The sequence below is a fragment of the Mustela nivalis genome, assembly GCF_964662115.1.
Source record: "Mustela nivalis genome assembly, chromosome: X".
In the NCBI taxonomy this organism is placed as follows: domain Eukaryota; kingdom Metazoa; phylum Chordata; class Mammalia; order Carnivora; family Mustelidae; genus Mustela; species Mustela nivalis.
Window position 1 is genome coordinate 89,249,910 of NC_139040.1, and position 13,536 is coordinate 89,263,445.

The 13,536-nt window shown below is 55.1% G+C and overlaps 1 protein-coding gene across 3 annotated transcripts; it reads left to right on the forward strand.

Moving 5' to 3' along the window:
• Positions 1–4,546: 4,546 nt before the first annotated feature.
• LOC309856258 (melanoma-associated antigen D4-like) lies at positions 4,547–12,203 on the forward strand (the record flags this gene model as incomplete). 3 transcript variants are annotated; one of them, XM_082717173.1, is made up of 13 exons in its annotated part: positions 4,547–4,634; positions 5,615–5,855; positions 6,143–6,997; positions 7,352–7,555; positions 7,660–7,723; positions 7,962–8,041; positions 8,430–8,521; positions 9,131–9,210; positions 9,293–9,335; positions 9,775–9,837; positions 10,681–10,795; positions 11,348–11,778; positions 11,985–12,203. In XM_082717173.1, the coding sequence occupies exons 2-13, from the start codon at positions 5,646–5,648 to the stop codon at positions 11,992–11,994; spliced, it is 2,247 nt and encodes a 748-aa protein (XP_082573299.1). In that variant the 5' UTR covers positions 4,547–4,634; positions 5,615–5,645. The 3 variants fall into 3 exon arrangements, with proteins under 3 accessions (XP_082573299.1, XP_082573298.1, XP_082573300.1); XM_082717172.1 differs by having other exon boundaries at positions 4,551–4,634; positions 5,644–5,855; XM_082717174.1 differs by lacking the exon at positions 11,985–12,203 and having other exon boundaries at positions 4,551–4,634; positions 5,644–5,855; positions 11,348–11,782.
• Between the last annotated feature and the right edge of the window lie 1,333 nt (positions 12,204–13,536).

Sequence of the window (13,536 nt, forward strand, 5' to 3'; positions counted from 1 at the left end):
CACAAAACCAACAGTAAACACTGATGTAAATTGTGGACTTTGGGTGATAATGATGTATGGACGTAGATTCATTGATTGTAAGAAGTATACCTCTCTGGTGCAGGATGCTGATAGTCGGGGATGCTGTGTCTGTTTTGGGCAAGAGATTTATGGGATGGCTCTGTACTTCCTGCTCAATTTTGCTGTGAACATAAAAGTGCTCTAAAAAAAAAATAAAGTCTATTTTAAGAAAAAGGACTCCAGATTGTCAATCTCTACATTTTAATTGGTGAATTAGACCATTTGTATTTAATACCGTTATCGATATGGTTGGATTTAAAGCTGTCATGCTACCTGTTTTCTACTTGCTCATCTATTGTCTTATTGTATTCCCCTTTTAGGATGTATTTCAAATTAAGTGAGGAGGTGCCTGGGTGATTCAGTCGGTTAAGGGTCCAACTCTTGATTTCGGCTCAGGTCATGATCTCAGGGTCATGAGATCCAGCCCTGTGTGAGGCTCCATGCTGGTTGTGGAGCCTGCTTCAGATGCTCTCTCTCCCCCTCTCTCTGCCCCTCCCCCTTCCCAAGCACACTCTCTCTCTCTCTCAGAATGAATGAATGAGTAGTAAAGTGAGTATTTCATGTTATCATTGATCTCCCATGTAGGCTTATTAACCGTAATTTTTTGGATAAGTCCATTTTGGTTTATACTTGATGCTTCTTTAACTTGCCTCGGTCTACCATCAAATAATATTGTACTACTTCACCTGTAGAATTAGAGTCTTACCACAATATACTTACATTCCCCCCAGTCCCTGTGTTATTATTGTCCAGGAAATTAATAATTCCACATAATTTATACTCCACAATGCATTGTTATGAATTTCTGTTTACACTCTGAATTGATTCATAAGGAATTTTAAAAAAAGTAAACATTCTATTACTATCATCATATTTAGCATCTCCAGTATTGATTATTCATTTCTATAGAACATGTTTACATTTACTGCCATTTTTCTTGTACCTGAAAGGCATCCTTTAATATTTCTCATAGTGCATACCTAATGATGATGAATTATTTCAACTCTGGTAAGTATGAAAAAACTTTTAATTCAACTTCACTTTTTAAAAAAATATATTTTTTATGTATTTATTTGAGAGCGAGGGAGTGCAAGAGTACAAGAGGATGAGCAGGGGGAGGGGCAGAGGGAGAAGCAGACTCCCCGCTGAGCAGGGAGCCCAAGGCTGGGCTCAATCCCAGGACCCTGGGATCATGGCCTGAGCTGAAGGCAGAAGCTTAAGGGGCTGAGCCATCCAGGCACCCCCCACTTCACTTTAAAAAGATATCCATTGAGTACAAAATTCTGAGTTGACAGTAATTAATTATTTCACTATTATAAAGATGGTACGCCACTTTCTTATAACTTGCACTGTTTCTGATCAGAAGTTCTCTATAATTCTTACCTCTGGTCCTGAATGATTCTATATTTTTTCTGGTCTCTCACTTCTTTAGGAGTGAGGGGGACCAGACTGGAAGAATGTCATGAATACACACTTTGCGGTATCTGTGCCTAGTCACTTCGGTAGATCTTCGATGGATGCATAGCAAAGTAAACACTTCTTAAAGCCATTCAGTGAAAAAAAATTCAGATTTAAGAAAAATTTTATATCATCATGCCTCTAGCCATGATGGATTTACAGGAACCCGATTTACTCTCCCACCTAAATATCTGTAAACCAAAACAATTATTGTGCTTTACCTCACGGCACCACAGGCAACACAGGCCAGTGATCCCTGAGAAAGGGAAACTAACATGGAGAGCCCTCAGATTGCCCATCTCCTCCAGCTTCTTGCCTGGATAGAGTTGACAGGCTATCGCACGGGGAGATTGGAAACAAACAGAGCCCAGTGGAGGACCTGAGTGAAGGAGACAGAGTTGAGAATTCTGAGAGGCGAACATGACTAGAATTTGCTGGAAGGAAGGGAGGGGAGAGACACACGGAGAGGTAGTTTCAGAGAGCTGCGGAGGTTTCTTCGGGGTGCAGTGTATGAGCAAGGGGGAGTGGTGGTAGGGACTTCCATTTTCTGTGGTGAGTTGTGTGGGTAATGGTGCCACTTACTGAGGTGGTGAAGATGAGAATTTTAAAAACAAGGGAGACAGGGAGTGTGAGTGTGTGGGAGGAGGAGGTTTACCAAGTGACTGGCTCTAGACAGACTCACTATGAAGAGCCCTCAAGACATCCATGCAGAGATGTCAGGTACGAGAATGAATAGACGGCTCTGGATCTCAAAGGTGAAGTTCAAACTGGGGCTGTAGATTTTGGAGTTATTAGCATATTAGCATAAATAGTTATATAGAAGAGAGAGAGAGAGAGGCTTATAGAAAAATAAATGTAATGAAAGCCCACATCATCAGAAAAAAGATGTAGCTATATATGGTGATGGATGTTAACTGACTAACTGCAGTGATCATCTCATAATATATAAAACTTTTGAATCATTATGTTGTACACCTGAAACTAACATAAGGTTAGTTGTCAATTATATCTCAATTTTAAAAAGGAGAAAGCAAGAAAAAACTAAATAATAAAGCAAATAGCAAAACGAATATAAGAGTCCACTATGGTTTTTGTAAAAAGCACAGGTTCAGTTTGAGATGGGAACGTAGTATTTTCTACTAGCACTGAGCAGTCTGTCAAGGCTTTCATTTCTAGGGTCTGGTCACCTCCCACGGAAACGTGTTACACAGGAAGGGCTGAAGAGACGCAGGCTGCTGACAGTGGCGGTTGCTATGCAACAGCTGAGGAAAGCCATCCAACCAGCCAGAATTGATACTGGGCACTGGAGAGTAAAAGCTGTGGTCCTAGCAATAGCTTCCATTCATGCACAGGAGTCTCGGAGAGACTGACTTTAAAAACAAATATAAAAGCCCACCAGGGTTTTTGTCAAAAACACAGGTCCAATCGGAGTTGGAAACATAGCATCTTCTCCCTCCAAAGCGGTTCCTCCAGTCATTCTGGAAGCATAGAAGCCTGGTTTGGGCTGGGTAAGTAAGTGCTTCCTGTGCTTCCCATTTTTGCATATTGAGAAACCGGGCTCAGAGACGTCCGGTGACCTGGGCAGGCTCACACAGCTAGCAACAGACTGGCCAGGCACTCCTTCCCTGGAGTTCTGAAGACCAGCCCAGCTTCTTTCCACAAGACCACAACTGCCCCAAGCCCCTGCCCTGGAAGGAACCCCGGGGCAAACATTTACTCTGAATCGGGGCTCGCCATGGCTCAGGCACACAAGTGCCTGATTGTCCTGGCTGCTTCAGCAGGCACCAGGAAGGCCTCAGGGGCAGCCTGTTTGTGTCCCTCACAGTGAAGAGGCCTGACAGTTGGGGCAGGGAGTGGATCCCAAGGAGCAATTCTCACACCTAGAGTAGGCGAGTGGTGTTCCTACCTGTGTCCTGGATGCAGAGCATGAGCTTGGGTCTCAGAGAGCACAAACTTTGCTTGTTTGGGACAGGTGTTGGCAGGGCAGAAGAGGGGCGTGTGTGTGCGTGTGTGTGTGTGTGTGGGTGGGTGGTTTGGGAGGAGTAGGTCTGTCGCTCAAACTGGAGAGGGGAGCCCACCTCCGTCCCCACGCCAGCACTATTGGGGACATGGGGTTTGGAGTCAGGGAGACTCAGGCCCACAGTTTGTATTTTCTGTTGACTGGCTCTGTGGCCTTAGCTGTTCCTGCGGTGTGTCTGTGCCTCAGCTTTCTGTTCTGTAAAATGGGGATGCTGACATCTGCCTCCCAGGGCTGCTGTGAGAGGAAGACCAGCCCCAGCACCCAGTGTGCTGTGGTGCCCAAGCCGCATTAAGAGCAGCTGGGGAAGGGTGCCTGGGTGGCTCAGTGGGTTAAGTCTCTGCCGTCGGCTCAGGTCATGATCCCAGAGTCCTGAAATCGAGTCCCATATCCGGCTCCCTGCTCGGCTTCTCCCTCTCCCACTCCTCCTGCTTGTATTCCCTTTCTCGTTGTGTCTCTCTGTGTCCAATAAGTAAATAAAATCTCAAAAAAAAAAAAAAAAAAAAGAGTAGCTGGGGAAGCAAATGCTCCCAGGGTGTCTGGGGGCCGCAGGGATGGATAGTGCTGGGGAACACAAAGGCAAGTGGCACCCCCTTCCATTCCTTTTTTGCAGTTAGAGACCCAACTAGAGACCTCTGTGTCTGTGACCTAGGGGTCATGCTGGGGAAGCCAGGCATAGTGTACCTCAGACCACACCAGAGGAGCTTAGCGGGAACCCAGAGGGCAGGGAAGAGAAGTGCGAGGATCAAGGGTAGATGATTGGGTGGTCCAAGGGCACCACAGGCTGTGAGAGCGCGGGCCTCGGGTCAGAGGAGGGGTGAGGGGTATCTGGAGGGAAGGCGAAAAAGCCCCCCACCCCGCCCACCCACTCGCTGGATCGCAAGAGCACTGGGGACTCGGTGGAGAGGGCTTTTGTTGGGAAAGCCGGCGGGCTGGAGGGGTCCGCGCATGCGCAGGCTGCCCGGCCGCGGGGGTGGGGGGGGTGTGCGCGGAGAAAAGGGGCGGGGTGGTCGGAGCTGCTGTGCTGGCAGCAGTAGGCGAGGGCGCGGCTGCGGGGTTCCTGGTGCTGAGGACGGACGCCATTGGAGCCCCAGGGAAGGTAAGGACCCTGCAGCCTCAGAGCGGACAGGGAGAGGGCGAGTGGAACCCGGCACGCTGCGCCCTCCCCACCCCCACACCCGGATCTGAACAAAGCCCAGGCACTCAGAACCCGACCCCTCTTAGACCCAAGGTCTAGGTAGGACCCTCCCCCCGCCCCCTCGCCGCCCTCTCCCGGTAGGAGACGCAGGACTCTCTGATCCGAGCCCTACTTACACCAGAGCCTAGGATCCGAACCCCTTCAGCAGACCCGTGTGCTGCCTGCTGAGCTTCCTTAGAGCGGCGGCCCTACCCCCACCTCAACCACTCCTAGATCACTCCCAACCAGCTGACCCCGTTGCCCCTTTCCTGGATTTGCAGCCCTGGGGTTTGAGACCTCCAGCGCTCCAATCCATGCCTCACCTGGTCCGAGCCCCTAACGCCCCCCACCCGCCCCCACCCCTTAGAGCTCCTCCTGTATGAGCCCAACCCAGACCTCAATCAGCTGAATGCCCCCGCCCGGACCTAGCCAGAGGGTCTCTGGATTCAGTTTCCCATAAGCTTTTCCGGGCCCCTGTTGTCTAAGCCCTCTTGTGTCATCTGCTCCCCTTTCATCGTTAAATCAAAGCCCTTTGTTTCTCCCTGTCTCCATGCACATCCCCTGTGGGACTCTTGAGACCCAAGCCCGCCAGTCCACCCCCTATTCAAATCTAGCCGCTGGGATGGGGAGCCTGCCCATCCTAAACTCCCCTTTAAGTGCCGGGTCTCTCCCACCACCTCTCTCCCTCTCCTAGAGCTCTGTCTCTGACAGACTCTAACCCAACAGATACCCCTGCCCCCCCCCCGCCCGCCCCCGCCTCCTCCCCCGCCTTCTCCCCCCGCCTTGTACTGCCTAGTAACCTGATGATTGCCGACTCCCCCCCCACCTCCTGAGAGATCCCACCTCCCACTGGATCCCTCCGCCTCCCCCTCCCCCTGAAGAGGCCTTACCCTCCCTCCCAGGCTGAGCTCTCTTCTCCTTGGGACCCCCAGCATGGCTGAGGGAAGCTACCGCGTGGAATCGGAAGCCTACAACGTTGAAGACATGGATGAGGGTAGTGATGAAGTCGGGGAGGAGGAGATGGTTGAAGGAAACGACTATGAAGAGTTCGGTGCTTTTGGAGGCTATGGCACCCTCACCAGCTTTGACATCCGTATCCTCAGAGCCTTTGGGAGCTTGGGTCCAGGCCTTCGCATCTTATCGGTGAGGCCCCTTGGGGGCCACCTGCTGGCCCTGGGCCTTCTGCCCCCTCCCCCATGAAGCTGCTGGGGAGGGGAGGGGCGGTGGATCAAAGGGAGGGTTGAGTGGGGGAAGGAATGCCCAGCTTCCCCAGCCTTCCCTCTCCTGCTCAGAGAAAGGGGGCTTGGGAAGGTTTGGGGGGCGGGGTGGGCGCTGGCTGCAGGGAGGAGGCTGGCCAGCACAGGGAAGCATCATGGGAGCACACAGAGCTGTCTGCCTTCCCCTACCCTTCTTTCTCTCTGGCTTTGCAGAATGAGCCCTGGGAACTGGAAAACCCTATGCTGGCTAGGACTCTGATGGAGGCATTTCAGCTGGATCCAGAAACACTTGCCAATGAGGCTGCTGCCCGTGCTGCCAACGTAGCCCGTGCAGCCGCCTCCAACCGTGCTGCTAGGGCCGCCGCCGCTGCTGCTCGTGCCACCTATAATCAGGTGGTTGCTAACCGCCCGGTGGCCACAGACCAGGCTTCAGAAGATACTCAGCCCATGACCTATGCGGCCCAGGCTCAGGCAGCTGCCCCGAGACAGGCAACTGCCCCCGAGAAAACCCTGGCTGCTCCATTGCCCCCTTCCTCCCAGATGCTAGTCAACAGTGAGATGGCCGCCCCCGGGGCTCTGGCAGCGTCCACTCAGCCCCAGCCAGTCTCCCAGGCCCAAGAGGCCGCTACCGAGGGCCCCAGTACCGCCTGTGCTTTCGCTCAGGCTCCATGTGCTAGTGAGATGGATGCCACCCGGCCCAAGACAGCTTTCCTGGGTCAGAACGATGTCTTTGATTTCACCCAGCCAGCAGGTGTCAGTGGCATGGCCTTTCCACGCCCCAAGAGGCCCGCCCCGGCCCAAGAGGCTGCCCCAGAGGGCCCCAGTGCTGCCTCCTCGGGGGTGCCCCAGGCGGCACCTGCCAGGGAAGGGGCAGCCACCCGGCCCAAGACGACCAAGTCCGGAAAGGCTCTCGCCAAGACTCGGTGGGTGGAGCCTCAGAATGTTGTGCCAGCAGCTGCCACCAAGGCCAAGGTGGCCCCGAGCATCCCTGAGCCCGAGGGTGCAGCTGCCACCGCTCAGCACAGTGCTGAGCCCTGGGTCAGGATGGGAGGCAAGAGGACCAAGAAGGTGAGACCTCCCTGCTATCTCCCATCCCCCCTTGCTCCCCTCCATTCTCTGCTTAGTCCTCATCCCTGCCCCCTCCTCCCCCTCCCCTCCCCTCCCCTCTCCCCTTCTCTCAGCTTGTGCATGTTTGTCCAACCCAAGTGCAATAGCGTGCTTTGACTGCACAAAGTCTCTGCCCTCAGGCCTGGAGGGAGAAGAGGTTGGCTCAGTGCCGGGCACGTAGTAAGCACTCAGCACACGTCATCTGCTGTTTGTACTACTTGATTTCCAAGCACCTGCTCTGGTTAAGATGTGTGCTGGGCACTTTTGCACGGCGAACCTGGTAGCCCTGGGTCTCTCCTCCCTCTCACGCTATAGTCCAAGCACCTGGATGATGAATATGAGAGCAGCGAGGAGGAGAGAGAGCCTCCTGCGGTCCCACCGACCTGGAGAGCGTCGCAGCCCCCATTGACGGTGCGGGCTCAGATGGCTCCCCGGCCCCCCATGGCCCTGAGGTCCCAGGTACCCTCAAGACACGTACTGTGCTTGCCACCCCGCAACGTGACCCTTCTGCAGGAGAGGGTAAGAAACCTGCCTTTCCCCCATCTCCCACCTCTCCTCTCCTGTGGGCCAGTTCTTGGAGGTCACCCATGTCTTGATCTCCCTGTGCGGTGCTCCTTCTCCAGGCGAATAAGTTGGTGAAATATCTGATGATTAAGGACTACAAGAAGATCCCCATCAAGCGCTCAGGTAGGCAACCCGGGCCCCCTCCCCGAGCTCTGCCCTTCCATTGTCCCATCTGGCATCAGAGGCCTCCACCCAGCATGCCCAGCTGATCGCCGCATTTGCACAGTAAGGGGGGTGGGGCTGGGGGTGGGGGTGGGGTCCCCAATGGTGCTCCCCTCAGCAGGGCTGACCAAGGGGCTGCTGCAGCTCTTTGGCCCCTGCTCAGCCCAGGTGCTCTCTGCACTTCTCTCACCTCCTGCAGACATGATGAAGGATGTCATCCGAGAATACGACGAACATTTCCCCGAGATCATTGAACGAGCAACATACACCCTGGAAAAGGTGGGCGAGTGCCTGGGCAGCTCATGGTGGTGCCAGAGCTGCAGGGGAGCCTTGAGCCCTGCAGCTCCTTGAGGCCCCCTTTCAGTGCTACCTGCTCTGGGAAAGCTTCCCTAGCTTCTCCTCCTGGGAGCACCCACTGCATACTTCCGTCCCTGGAGGTTCCCTCTCCCTCGGATTCTTTATTGTCCCTTGTCTCCTGAAGTGGGTTCTGTTGCCTTGGCCAATGCCAGAGCTCCCACAAGGCAGTCCCTCTGCAGCCTCTCTTCTTGAGTCTTCCCTATGACTTCGGGGTCCCTGCTGAGGGAAACTTCTAATGGGGAACAGAGGGACTGTCTGCAGGACAGGCAGTGTGGCTTTCTGCTCTCATGCTGTTTCCTCCCCCATGTAGAAGTTTGGGATCCACCTGAAGGAAATCGACAAGGAAGAACACCTGTACATTCTCGTGTGCACGCGGGACTCCTCAGCTCGCCTCCTGGGAAAGTAAGAAAGGGCAGGAGGGTTGGGGCCTTCCTCACTGGTGCCTCCCCCTCCCCTTCTTCTCAGAGAAATGGAAAAACAGGGGCCTTGGTGCCTGGCACAGCTCCCACCCACCATTAGTGGTGCCCAGTGATTAGGGGATGAAAGGGGAAGTAGCCTGGAGTGAAGCCCTGGTGCTCACAGGGCTCCCCCCCACCCCCCCCTCCCCACTACCACACCACCCCGTCTTCCCAGGAAAGCAGGCTCCTTGTTGCCTGCCTCTTCCTGCTACGTGCCTGGTCTGGGCTTAGCAGAGTGGTCCTGGGAGAAGGAGGCTTCCCATCCAGTGTGACTCCTAATGCTCAAAGGGCAGGGGAGGTCTGGATGCCCGCTCTAGACATACTGTTGCCAAGTGGTTGCTCCCCGCCTGAACCCACGTGTTTGCATCCACATTTGAGGCGCGAAACGACTCAGTCTCAGAGGAATGAATGGTCTGGATGAGAGAGCAAGCCATATGTAGAGTGGGAAGACCACCCGGTCGCCCAGCCCTCTGGGAAGAGCTAGTTGGGTGAGCAAGCCCTAGTCCCTGGGGCAAACGGCTGCTGGACAGGATCTCTCTTTCTACACCTTCAGGACCAAGGACACTCCCAGGCTGAGCCTCCTCTTGGTGATTCTGGGAGTCATTTTCATGAATGGCAACCGTGCCAGCGAGGGTGAGTGGCTGGGTCCGCAGCTGGGGGGTTGCCCACAGTCAGCTTTGTGTGCTGAAGTCTCGTGGCTCTTCTCCCCTCACAGCTGTCCTCTGGGAGGCACTGCGAAAGATGGGTCTGCGCCCTGGGTATGATTGGGCTCTCGGCTTCCCCCTCTCAGCGTTGTCCTTGGGCACCAGTGGCCCTGGGATGGGATTAGCTTGGGGGCCTAGTGCAGGGGAGTGGACGTCTTGGACTGGGTAGGGCTCAGAGGGTGCATGGGGAAGTGGTCCTGAACTCTCCTCCCCTCTCTGCTCCATATCCCTTCTCTGTTCCCAGATGAGATCCAAGAGAACCCATCAGAATTAGGGGTTCCAGTCACAGCCTTGCCTAAGGCATCCCTGACATGTGTGGCCCTGTGACCCCTGCTGCCATCCCAGGCCTCCATGGGGATGCCCCTCCCCCCCCGCCCCCCGGCCCCCCCCGCGCGCTACCTGCTGGGAGCTCTCCGCCTTGATAGGGAGTGCTCCTGCCCCCATCTGGGCACTGCCACTGTCTATAGTTACGGATTCCTTTCCTGGCCTTCAGGGTGAGGCACCCATTCCTTGGAGATCTGAGGAAGCTCATTACGGAGGATTTTGTGAAGCAGAAGTAAGTAGTGGCCAAGTTAACTTTGTCTCACGCTCATGCATTCCTCGTGGGCTGGTCTGGCTGCGCAAGCCATTCCCCGTGCCAGATCTTGGCACCAGAGGGATAGGTGTCTCTGGTGTGAGGGTGGGCGGGGTATGTGAGTGTTGTCAGGGAGTAGAATTCCAGCGCAGCCTTGGGGAAAAGGAGTCGAAGTTGACAGAGTATTAGAACCACACTGCCATTTGGTACCTGCCCCGCGGGCTGCAGGAGAATTTCTCCTGCTTTCCATCCCAGGAACCTGGGGCTCAGAGAGTGGAAGTCTGAGTATGGCCCTGGCTAGTAAGGGGCCCATTGGGTCCTGGAGCCCCGTGCTCCAAAAACTGTCTGGTCTGGCCCACCCTGTCCTACCTAGGTCCTTGGAGAACACACAGGTGACACTTGCACATGCCCACGTGCACGCAGACGCGCGCAGCGCGCACACGCAGCGTGGAGGGCATGCACGGAGTGTGCCGCTTTTCTCCCCTTTACGGTCCTCTTCTATGGTGGACTGTCCCAGGGTTCCACTAGGCCGTGGGTAGGGGCCTGTGATGGAGTGTGCTCATGGCAGGGGGCCTGAAGAAGTGGCTCCTGTGCTTACAACACACCCGACGGGAATCTGGGTTCATTGTGACAAGGGGCATGAAACTTGTGGCCTTCCTACAAACAGATACCCGACACGTGTCCCACCCCGCACCTCGACGTGGCTTCTTTGTAGGCCTCAGTCCTGGAGGCAGAAACCCCAGGGGCTGGGCAGGGGCTACCTGGGGTCCCCAGCGACAGGTCTGCCTGGCTGGAAGCAAACGTTTCTCTTCCTCTTGCACTGAGGTACCTGGAATACAAGAAGATCCCCAATAGCAGCCCACCCGAGTATGAATTCCTCTGGGGCCTGCGAGCCCGTCACGAGACCAGCAAGATGAGGGTGCTGAGATTCATCGCCCAGGTAACAGAGAGCCTCTGTTTGGGGCCCGGCGGTGGGGTGTGGGTTTGGCACTTGCTGTACCTTCTCTGGTTCTTGGCTATGGCCTCCTCCTGAGGCCATTGGTCCAGTGAGGATCCGGACAGGTTCCTAAGTCGGTAGCTTAGGCAAGTTCACAGGTGTCGTAAGTGTGAGGGATGGGGTGAGGTCCCGGGGCTGGCACGGAGTCATAGGAGAGTCGGATTCCAGTGGTCTTGACTTTTTTTTTTTTTAAGATTTTATTTGTTTATTTATTTGTTAGACAGAGATCACAAGTAGGCAGAGAGGCAGGCAGAGAGAGAGGAGGAAGCAGTCTCCCCGCTGAGCAGAGAGCCTGATGGGGGGCTCGATCCCAAGACCCTGGGATCATGACCTGAGCCGAAGGCAGAGGCTTTAACCCCCTGAGCCACCCAGGGCGCCCCTGGTCTTGACTTTTGTCATGACCGTGCACCACCCATGGGAGGGTTGGATGGCTGGAAGCAGGTGCTCAGTGAACATGGGGTAGCTGTGTGGATGGCGTCTGTTACTCTACCGCAGAATCAGAACCGAGACCCCCGGGAATGGAAGGCTCATTTCCTGGAGGCTGTGGATGACGCTTTCAAGACGATGGACGTGGATATGGCTGAGGAACATGCCAGGGCCCAGATGAGAGCCCAGATGAACATCGGGGATGAAGCTCTGGTTGGACGCTGGAGCTGGGATGACATACAGGTGGAGCTACTGACCTGGGATGAGGACGGAGATTTTGGTGACGCCTGGGCCAGGATTCCCTTCGCTTTCTGGGCCAGATACCATCAGTACATCCTGAATAGCAACCGTGCCAACCGGAGGGCCACTTGGAGAGCTGGCGTCAGCAGTGGCACTAATGGTGGGGCCAGCACCAGCATTCTAGATGGGCCCAGCACCAGCTCCACCATCCGGACCAGAAATGCCGCCAGAACGAGTGCCAACTTCTTCTCCTGGATCCAGTAAGATTTTCGGTGGCTACATGAAACTCCGAGGGAGGGGGTGGGAAGGGGCTGTGAGAAGTTAGGTCGGGGGGTGGGTGGGGAGGCAGGCCTGGGTGCAGGGTCGCGGAACAAAGAGTTGTGAGAGACACTTGTTTTGTTCTTCGCGTCCCTCCCCCTCTCCCGTCTATTGATAGTCCTGTTTCAGCTTTTGTCTTGTGTTACAGACAGCGCTGATGAACCGTGGCCATCCCTCACTGAGCCAGAGTGCCTCCTCGGACCCCTCCTTAACACAGCACTCTAGGCAGCTTCTACCAGCCCATCCAAGGTGGCATGCAAGATGAAGCTCTCTTTGCCCTTCCTGCTTTTGGTGTGTGCTTTTGTCGTGCGCTTTTGTCGTGTTTCCATGTTTTTGGTATCAGTGTTCCATTAAAGTTGCAAAATTATTTGGGACGTTTCCTCCTTTATTTGCTCACGTACCTGTGCCCGTGGTGCTCTGAGTGGCACGTGGTTGGGGGCTGTGACCTAGACACTACCCGCCTCTGCCTGGAAGGCAGCAGGTGTGGGGAGGGTGCTGGGGAGATGTGGAGAGGTGCCAGCTGAGTGTCTAGACCATGAGTTTCGACACCGTGACATGATTTCCTATGTGGTACAACCCCAGTTAAGACGCCAGTGGTGGGGGAGGTGGCAGGAAAAGGGATGGAGTGGAAGGCTGTGGGCTGGAGCCGCTGTCCCTCCCACCAAGGAACCGAGCCCACTTCCTCCTCCCCATCTTTGGAGGTGCCATCTTGGAACCCTTCCCTCATCCTCCACACAACTTCAGCACCTCATCCCTCCCTCAGATGGAGGCTGAAGGACGATGAGATAGGCCTTGGCGACGTTCTCACCCCTCCAGCAGGTTGAAGGAGGAGGCATTATTGCCCACAGAGTAGGTTCGATGAAAACAGACCTCGACAGCCTGTGACCCTGACCCGAGGCCAGTTGGTGGGCTCCGGAACTCTTCTTCACTGGAAGCAGGGCCCTCCCAGTGAAGCCAAGGCCGGGCCTATATCCTGGTGTCTTTGAGGGCTGGGGGGAATCCCTGTAGGAGTGGGGCTGGGACTGGAGTTCCTCCAGTGACTGGCAGTGAGAGCAGAGACGCCTGGGAAGGGCTCAGTGGCAGGTTGGGGCAGTGTCCGGAGCTAAGTGATGTCCATAGTTGGGAGGACGAGGCCCCAGGTTAAGAAAGAGTGAATCGCGTAAGGGCCCCTGCACCCCACTGCCTCTTTTCCCGAGGAAGAGGTTCCCTTCTCTCCCCCAGCCTTGGCTCCGGACCCAGATCCAGGCACATAATTTCACAGGCCCAGTGAGGAATGAAGAACGTGGGTCCCCTTGCTCAAAAATGAGGAAGAATTCCAAGAGACTGATGGCTTAGCCGTGAACTGGGTGTGCAGCCCCTCCGAGCATAAGGTCATCTGGGGCTTCATAGGTCACACCCCCAGGAAGCTAGCTGTATAAGTTTTCCTCCCCTGAAGTCGGGCCTCAGCGGGGCTTCTGCCATGCTGGCCACTGCTGTGGTTTCTGCCTGTCCGGCCGCTGAGCCCCTGCTTGGCCACGTGGATGCTGTGATTCCGACACAACTTGAGTTCCTTTCACTTTGACATCTACTGACACGTGGTCAGGGATGTGAGAGGGATGAAGGATGCCTGGGACCGTGGTCCTGGGGTGATGAACGATCTGAGACTTTTCTGATTCTCTCAGCCTGGGAACCTCCCAGGACCTGCACATAGCAGGCACGGG